Raw genomic sequence first — 8951 nt, 5'->3', positions numbered from 1 at the left:
GACACAAATCGTAATGAACCCAAACATCGGGGCATCTTGTTGTTTCGATCACTATAACAACGTCATCATTGGTTGCCATTTGTTGTCGGTTTAAGGTTAATTGTGGTTTGGAGTGTGTTTTATAGTTTGGATCTATTCATACCATATGGGCCCAGAAGGTTAGGTCTCTCTATATGGTCTAGACCATATAGAGAGACCTAACCTTCTGGGCCCATATGGTATGAATAGATCCATTTCTTTGAAATTTACACACTTTTTCTTAAGGTGAAATAAAACCCGAAAAAAAATCCGGAATCGGTTTCTTTATACCCGGGTTTTTACTACCCGAAGGTTGTACCCGACCTTACCTGTATGGTACGTCTAGGGTATGCATTTTAGTACCAAAACTCGTACTTGCAATCGAACCCCTTAAATATCTTATTTATACCCGAAAAATACCCCCAAAAAGTGCAGCCTCTTAAAAAAAATCTATACCCGAAAAATATCCAAAAAAACTCGAAAATAATGTTTTTTTAATACCCGAAAATAGCGTATTAAAATGCCATGTTTTAAAATACCCGTATCTATATCCAGCCTGAACCCGGTGCATCATCTAGACCTAAACCCAAACCAAGTATGACGGTACCCGGTCATACCCTAACCGGGTATCAAAAAAACCCGATTTAAGCACCTATATTTTCTTCCATGTCTTTAAATCAAGTGTTGTGGTGGGTGTGACGGGCCACCACTCCTTGCCGGTCTGCCACCTCATCCAACTTTAATAATCAACACACTATTAGACCACACGTAGTTATAACTAAACACATAGAGCGCCACCCACTTCAAGGTTATTTGGCTAACACCCAAAGTAAGTTTATGGTACAAAGTTTGATCAAACTTGACTAGTTGTGCAAAGAATAAGCAAATGATTATATCAACTCCCTCTGTTATAGTTGTATTTTAAGTTGGTTAATGTCTCACTCACTATCTACTTAGCATTTAACATGACATCACTTTTTGTATAAATAACCCAAAGTAAGATGTTACTTTTTTTACTTAAAATTGACTCAGACTAGACATGACATAAACCACAATATAAAAACCCTTAACGAAGAATACAACACATTCAGTTTATAATTCCGAAATCAATAGTCGAATATTCCTTCAAGTTTCTACGTATTTTTCATTGCAATTCTTCAACTAGTTCATCCTCTTCTTGAAATGGTGTTGAGTGCCGTGCATAAGAAGTAATTGCATGCCCACTTCCATCCATCATTGCTGACCTTACAAGCTACATATGAAAAAAAATGCAATGAATAATAAAATATGTTTTTCTTATTAAACTTTATATAAACAATAAACTAGGGGTGACAATCTTGACCCATGGGTTGAATGAGTTGTATCAAAATGTATAAGATGGGTCAGAATAGGTCAAACTAAAAAAAGAAAATGATTGAAACGGGTCAAAACGGGTTGACATTTCTCGGGTTCTATTTTTTTTTTATTTTTTTTAGGGAACGAGAAAAACGTAGGAAACTTTTTGGCGTTTTTACTTTTTAAGTTTTTGATTTATATTTCGAGTTATAATTTTTTAATTATTTTTTTTGAATTTTTTGGTGAGAGGTTTTGAAACGGGTCAAAATTGGTAGAGATTTCAAAACCCCTCACCAAAAATTTCAAAAAAAATAATTAAAAAATTATAACTCAAAATATAAATCAAAAACTTAAAAAGTAAAAATACCAAAAAGTTTCATCTGTTTTTCTCGTTCCATAAAAAAAAAAAAAAAAACTCGAGAAATGTCAACCCGTTTTGACCTGTTTCAATCATTTTCTTTTATTAGTTTGACCCATTCTAACCCATCTTATACATTTTGATACAACCCATTCAACCCATGGGTCAAGATTGCCACCCCTACAATAAACCTTTGCTACAAATAATTGCCCTACTTATGAACTTAACTATATATCTAATCATAAGTTCTAAATATATGATAAGAAATTAATAATAGTGTTGTCATATATAATATATATACCTTTTCTATTTCATCACAAAGGGGAAGGTTTTCTCTCAAATACTGCAGTGTCCTGTCTCTTCCTTGCCCCAACCTTAATCATAATCATAAATAAAAATAATAATTAAATAAATAATAATAATAATAATAATAACAAAAATTAATATTAATAATACCACCAAAGAAAGTTAAAATTAATTTTCAAACCTTTGATCTTTATAGCTATACCATGAGCCCTTCTTCAAAACAATGTCCATCATTTCAGCACAATCCAATATACATCCCTATATATATAAATTAAAGTATTAAACCAAAGCTATGTAACATATATATATAGATATATATAAAAAACAGAAAATGGTAGGATAACAAACCAATTTGCTTGCACCCTCCCCGAATATTATTTCAAACTCTGCTTGCTTGTACGGTCTAGAAACCTATATAATATTACAAAGTTCCAAAAAATAAACTAAATATATTTGTTTTTACAAAAAAACTTCCTTTTGGAAGGATTTAAAAATTTTATAAAAATAAAGTTATGCACCTTACTCTTTTGAACTCTCACTCGAACCTTAAGTCCAATGTCCTCGTCACCCTTGACCTGTCACACAACCAATAAATATCCACCTCATAAAAATTAATTTTAAACCAAACTATACATGTGTGTATGTGTATATATGTATACATAATGAGTGTGTGTATGCATATGAGAGAGAGATTAAATTTTAGAATTCATGTGCTTACAGACTTAATCTTCCCAATAGGGCGTATTTCAAGTCGAACAGATGCGAAAAACTTCAAAGCAATACCTCCACTTGTAACTTCCGGATTTCCATAATATACTCCTATCTGATTTCAACACAAAACAAATACATTTGCAAAAGACGTGTCTTAATAATATTAAAACAATTAACATACCATATACTGGCGTTTATTGCTTCAAGAAACTTTGTCTATAAATAATAAAAGTAGAAACCTTGTATCTAATTTGGTTAAGAAAAATAAGAGTACATCCTGCCTTAGACGCATTTCCCGACATCTTACGCAATGCTTGACTCATAAGTCGCGCTTGCAAACCCATTTGCTGCATTCCAATTTCTCCCTGTACAACAGATTACATCAGGCCTGTAAACGAACTGAACGAACACGAACAGGGCATGTTCGTGTCTGTTTGTTTAACTTTAACCAAACAAACTATCAAACAGTTTCGCTTGTGCTTGTCCCATGTTCGTTAGTTAAGAAAATGACCGTGTTCGTTTCTGTTATTCGTTAACAGTATAAACGAACGGTTACCGAACGAACATAACTGAACAAAAACCAATTAAGGTAAATGTGAACAACAATGTGTTTCGCCTAAAACGTTATTAATACTAGACTGAATTGTAGCATGTCTGAAAATGTTTAAATGAATATATCAACAAACGTAAACAAATGAACACAAACATACGTTCACAAACATAAATGAACGAACAAGACATGTGGTTTATGTTCGTCTGTTTAACTAAAGGAACACGACTTTTTGTTCGTGTTCACTCATAAATGCAACATAAACGAACTTCTAGCCAAACGGTTCACATAATGTATAGTTCGCTTACAGACCTAAACTAAATAATGATAAAAACTAAGAAAATCTGTTTATAAGATAATAGAACTGCTAAAAAGATATGGCAATTTCGACCTAGAAAATAGATTACTTCAATATCGTATCGCAATTGAGTTGTAGACAAAAAATTAATTATTTTAAAAATATAGTTTGGTAATCATATTTAATACATAAATGAGAGTTAATTACATGAATATTTTTTGGCAAAGTAATGCTAACTTTGAAAAGATGCACATTTACGCCCTGTTGTTGAGTTTTTTTAAAGGAGGGAAAGGAAAGGAAAACTAAGGATAGTTAAAAAATGTGTGTTCTTGAGTTTTTTTTAGGATGGAAAGGAAAGGAGTAGGAGGAGTTAGGAAGGATTAAATTAATGTATTTTCCCAATAAGTTATCCTCCCAAAAATGGGATGATTACTAAGGATAACTAGTTTTTAACATAGTTATCATTTCCTTTCCTCTAATTTCCTTCCAACTCAAGAACACACCTAATTAAAAAAAATTCCCTTCCCTTCCCTTTCCTTTCTTATCATTCCCTCTTCTTTCCTTTTCTTTCCTTGGTTAAAAAACTCAAGAACATGGCGTTAGGGTCCATGGTTTTAATTTTGTAATAAATTTGGATATCAGCACTAACTTCTGTTAGGTCTAGATAAAATGACCAAAAATACTCTTGAATATTAGAAACCACAAACCCCAAAATGCAACTTTTCAAAATTTTCAAAATACCCTTGAATAATTAAAATGACGAAAACACCCTTGTCCCGTTACAACCCCCCTCCCCTTTTCAATCACATAACTTACTTCAATTTCAGCGCGCGGTGTAAGAGCGGAAACAGAGTCGATGCAAATGAGATCAACCGCACCAGATCTACACATACGGTCTGCAACTGAATTAAAAAAATAATATTTATATTAATACATCTCACAATCTTGATATAAGTAAAAAATATATATAAAAAACATAATTTTGTTATGAAGCAATTACAGAAGAGAAAAAATAATAATTAGTACTCTCAAGTGCCATTTCTCCATTATCTGGTTGGCAAACGATTAAATTCTCCACATCAACTCCTAATGCTTTAGAATATGATGGATCAAATGCATGCTCTGCATCAACCAGCATTGCATTGCCTCCCAACTTCTACATGATTGGTTATAAAAATAATTTAATATCTAATTCCAATAAAGAAAAATTTAAGATAGTCAAAGTCAACCTGCACTTCTGCAATGGCGTGCAGTGCTAAGGTGGTCTTTCCACTACTTTCGGGTCCATAAATCTGTAACAAAAAACATTTAAGATTATCAGATCCTTAAGAGAAATAATGCCTAAAACACAAATATGAGTGGGTCTACCGGTGTAAACACGCTGAGATCGATTTTGGCTCGTTTAACTTACGAAAGCTCTAGCTCAGCTTGTTTCGAGCTTTATTTATAGAACTTGAGCTCGTGATAGTTTCTTTAATTATTAATATTAACATTTATAGTTATAATTTGTATTAGCCCTGCTTGTGGTGCGCACATATGATGTATATATGTGTGAACCCTCGGGTGGGCAAAAGTGAAATTGCACTAATTTTGACGTTATTTTACTAATCTCTTGAAAATAACGTTAAAAGTGACGGACGGTTAATCAGGCATCATGTAGTGGCGTTGATAGCCGAAAGACAAGGGTACATGCACCGATCAGCCGGTGTCCCGATGATTGAGTGCTATGTGCCTTATGTCCAAGGCTTGATGCAAAACTACTATCGAGCCGGGGGTCTCACCGAAAGCAGCCTCTCTATCCTTATAGGGTAGAGGTAAGGCTGTCTACATCTTACCCTCCTCAGACCCTACCATAGCTTTGCTATTGGTGGGATATACTGAGTACGATGATGATGATTATGAGTTATAATTTGTATGTTTAACACAATAAGTATTATTTAGTTATCTTTATGATAATTTTATATATAACAATAATTATTACGTAAATATATATATTTAATATATTAAAAATAAACTATGTAAACAAAAAGGCTTGTTTAGGTTTGTGAGCCTACCTGAGCTCAATAAGTGAAGATCAGGCTTGTTTATTAAACAAGCTTACTTTTCAGCTCGAGCTAGTTTAAGCTCGGCTTGATTCAAGTTTTTAACTTGAGCAGCTTGGCTCATTTGCACTCCAATAACATTAATCTGAAACACTTTTGGTTCAATTTTTTGAATAATTTGTGTCTTAACTGTGATCGTTGGAAAAACAACTATAAATTCTACATTCTTTAAATAAAGCAATTTAGTAGGTTGTATGCATTAATAATACACTGGCATTCAATATTCAATCCTTTTGACCTGTTTCGTATTAGGCTAAACTTTTTTCATTTTAACATTTGCCCCTTTAGAGGATTAAAACATAACCAGAATCGACTATTTACCAAGTACAAGTGCTAAAAATGCCACCTGTAAAAATAATGAAATATTAAATAAAAAGCGTATAAGTAGAAACAGAAGTTAATACCTCTACAATTCTTCCTTTAGGCAGGCCGCCACCTAATGCAAGATCTAAAGACAAGCATCCACTTGGAAACGTTTCTCTGCAACAAGAAAAATTGGTTCATAAAGTTATTTATAAGTGTAACTAGAGTGTAAAGTGTTCTTATTTTTGTTTTAAAAGATTTTAAACTTCTTAAAAGCACAGGAACTTTGCTATCTTGGATTCTAGTAATTTAAAAAAAAAATAGAACCATATGTCTGTGAAATTATAATGAAAATGGAACTTACACAAGAGCGCCACCAAGACTTCCAAGTCTCGTCACACTTCCTTTACCAAACGAGTTGTTAATATCATTCATTGCAGCTTCCAATGCCTTTTGCTGTAATGACAACAAGGTGATTTTAGTTATTTAGTAAAAATAAGGGTTTGGATCAAATACAAATAAAATTAACGTGCTAAACGTGAGAATCAAGTAGAGTAATTATATATACAAGTAGAGTAATTATGTAATTACTCTATGATAATTACCCTATGATGTAATTACATAATTACTCTACTTGTATATATAATTACTCTACTTGATTCTCACGTTTAGCACGTTAATTTCATTTGTACGTTAACCTTCCCCTAGTAAATAAATATAGAATAGTAAGGCATGCAATTTAATGAGAAACATGTCTTGTAACTAACTTATGTTTCACTCGTTTGATCCGTGATACAACGTTCCCTAACCCACTCCCTCTACCTCTTATTGAAAGACGCACTCATTACTAAGTCAACAAAACTAGGAAAAATAAAGTTCTGCATAAACTCATATTTTCTAGCTTCTAAAAATTCTTGCCTCGAGTTCAATATAGATAATATTAGTAACCATTGTCCATTATTAAAAGTTAACCCTAATTAGTTCATATGTGAAAGTTAAAGGGCTAAACCCAAACAGTAATCAGCTATAGTTTTTGAGCAAAACACTCGGTTTGAAGAGGCGGTTAAAAAACTAATGACCGTCACAAACTTTAATCAAACGAGTGTATGATTCAGAACTTCCAATAAAGACTTACACCATCATTCTCATAGCTAGGGTTGTAAACGAACCGTAAGTTCAGCAAACGGTTCGTAAACTGTTTGGTTGAGAAGTTCGTTTAAGTTCGTTTGTTTAATAAATGAACAAACATGAACAAGAAATTTTGTTCGTTTAAGTTAAAAAAAAGAGAATATGAACAGATGTTGTGTTCGTGAGCGTTCGATAATGTGTTCATTTATGTTTGTTTACATTCGTTTGTTTATGTTTGTTAGTTAAAAGTTTATTTTTTTAATTTTTTTAATATTTTATTTGTAATAACCAACCTAACATTTAAATTATATAAATTTATTGTTTATGTTCAGTTCGTTTCACTTTTGGTTTGTTTTATGAAGTCTTGCTTTAACTAACAACAAATCTACTCTTGCTTAGTTGACATTATCAGAATAAAACCGCTGACGATTGGGGGATGATTATGTTTACGAGTATTATTATCTCAAGTGCTTAACTTTATATTTAATCAAGGTGATTATGTCTAATGTTTCAGATTAAGAATTTTCCTTTTTTTTCTTAAACAGTATGTGCTCATTTACGGCCGTGAACAAGTTCAATTCCTTAACGAACGAACAAGATTTTCCATTCGGTTAGCGTTCATGAAGTGTTCGTGAACAAGTTTAATGCTAAACAAACAGACATGAACAAGGCTTCATTCGGTTCGTTTACGGCCCTACTCATGGCATTTAAGGAAAGCTACATGAACTTGTTCTATATTTCACTAAAACATCCATAACCACATCAAATAACACAAAATAATCAGATTTTTTCAAGCCCTTCAAACCCCAAAATTTGCAAAAAAAAATCACAACTTTGAATATTACAATTTATCCAACACATAAATGCACACCAAAATTAAACATAAAGAAGGAAAAGGGTTAAAAGATAATAAATACCCTGTCAAGAAAAATGTTATCAGGGTCAGGTGAAAGGGACCCATTAATCTTAGCAGCATCAAGATGAGAAACAACCCTTGTTTTTTTCAGGGAAACTGAGCGAGTAAAATTAAGATTAAGGGTTTTCAAGTGAAAGTTAGAAACTTTTGACTGGTGAAAGTGATTTAGTTGGTAACTGGGTGTTGAACAAAAAGCCATATCCATGGTGAAAGTGTTTCTTTCAGGACATGGCTAAAACTGAAGAAAGAAGAAGAATGAAGGGGTGTTGAAGTTGGGCCTTATCGATATTGGTGAACAAACGGTGGACTTTGGGCCCATTTGTTTCTTTTATTTATATAAACGTCAGCCTGTCAATATTGGGAAAACATCTAAACTCTTTTCTAACGACCAATAAAAGAACGTGTATTATAAAAACCGAGGGCAAGAAAGACGCTAGCTCCAAAAAAAGATATAACCACCAAAGAAAGACCGACTACTATCACAAGCAACCCATTATTACATACTAAACCACCATGTGACATTTTCGATATGCTCCTCCTAACACAAAAAAGATTCAAGTTCATTAATTGCTCCCACTGCAAGAGCAAGTTGGGTTGGCTTACCATTGACCACCAAGCCATTCTTAGCCTTCTGAAGAGGTAGGTCCCCGCAAAGCCCAGTTGGACCCGCAAGACACACCTTGATGGGGTACGTCTGCGCAAAGACCAACTGGTTCCACCGACACGAACAAATGTTCAACCGTTTCTCCAACTTCCCCACAAACTGGGCATATCATTGATGACACCTCAATGTTTATACGAGCCAAAAACAAACAAATGTAACATCTCCAAATCACCCCGTATATTTTCTAGAATCCTATTGTTACGCTTGAAAGAAAGATCGGGTATCTCGTACTTAGAATTGTATAAACACTAAGGTTTATGTG

At 33.2% G+C, this 8951-nt stretch overlaps 1 protein-coding gene across 1 annotated transcript; it reads right to left on the bottom strand.

Annotated features, from left to right (window-relative positions):
* Nucleotides 1-984: 984 nt before the first annotated feature.
* Nucleotides 985-8250, bottom strand: LOC143587327 (DNA repair protein recA homolog 1, chloroplastic-like). Its single transcript, XM_077068649.1, has 13 exons — nucleotides 8027-8250; nucleotides 6346-6437; nucleotides 6083-6158; nucleotides 4806-4868; nucleotides 4603-4732; nucleotides 4393-4478; nucleotides 2968-3093; nucleotides 2736-2840; nucleotides 2536-2592; nucleotides 2366-2428; nucleotides 2199-2275; nucleotides 2013-2085; nucleotides 985-1270 (listed from the first exon to the last, which is right to left on the bottom strand). Exons 1-13 carry the CDS (start codon nucleotides 8228-8230, stop codon nucleotides 1163-1165), a joined length of 1260 nt encoding a protein of 419 aa, XP_076924764.1. The 5' UTR covers nucleotides 8231-8250; the 3' UTR covers nucleotides 985-1162.
* Between the last annotated feature and the right edge of the window lie 701 nt (nucleotides 8251-8951).

Source organism: Bidens hawaiensis, unplaced genomic scaffold (genome assembly GCF_021521415.1).
Source record: "Bidens hawaiensis isolate Kalapana, Puna unplaced genomic scaffold, B.hawaiensis_p1.1 tig00035458_1, whole genome shotgun sequence".
In the NCBI taxonomy this organism is placed as follows: domain Eukaryota; kingdom Viridiplantae; phylum Streptophyta; class Magnoliopsida; order Asterales; family Asteraceae; genus Bidens; species Bidens hawaiensis.
Note: the sequence above shows the minus strand (reverse complement) of the source record. Positions and strands in the feature narration are given on the sequence as shown.

What these genes read in the sequence shown, in the direction of transcription:
- LOC143587327 (XM_077068649.1), bottom strand. Translation starts at nt 8,230, where the DNA reads ATGGATATGGCTTTTTGTTCAACACCCAGTTACCAACTAAATCACTTT. An exon ending in ACGCCATTGCAGAAGTGCAG is followed by an intron (nt 4,733 to 4,805) that starts GTTGACTTTGAC and finishes CCAATCATGTAG; the next exon opens with AAGTTGGGAGGCAATGCAAT. An exon ending in GGGAGGGTGCAAGCAAATTG is followed by an intron (nt 2,276 to 2,365) that starts GTTTGTTATCCT and finishes TTATATATATAG; the next exon opens with GGATGTATATTGGATTGTGC.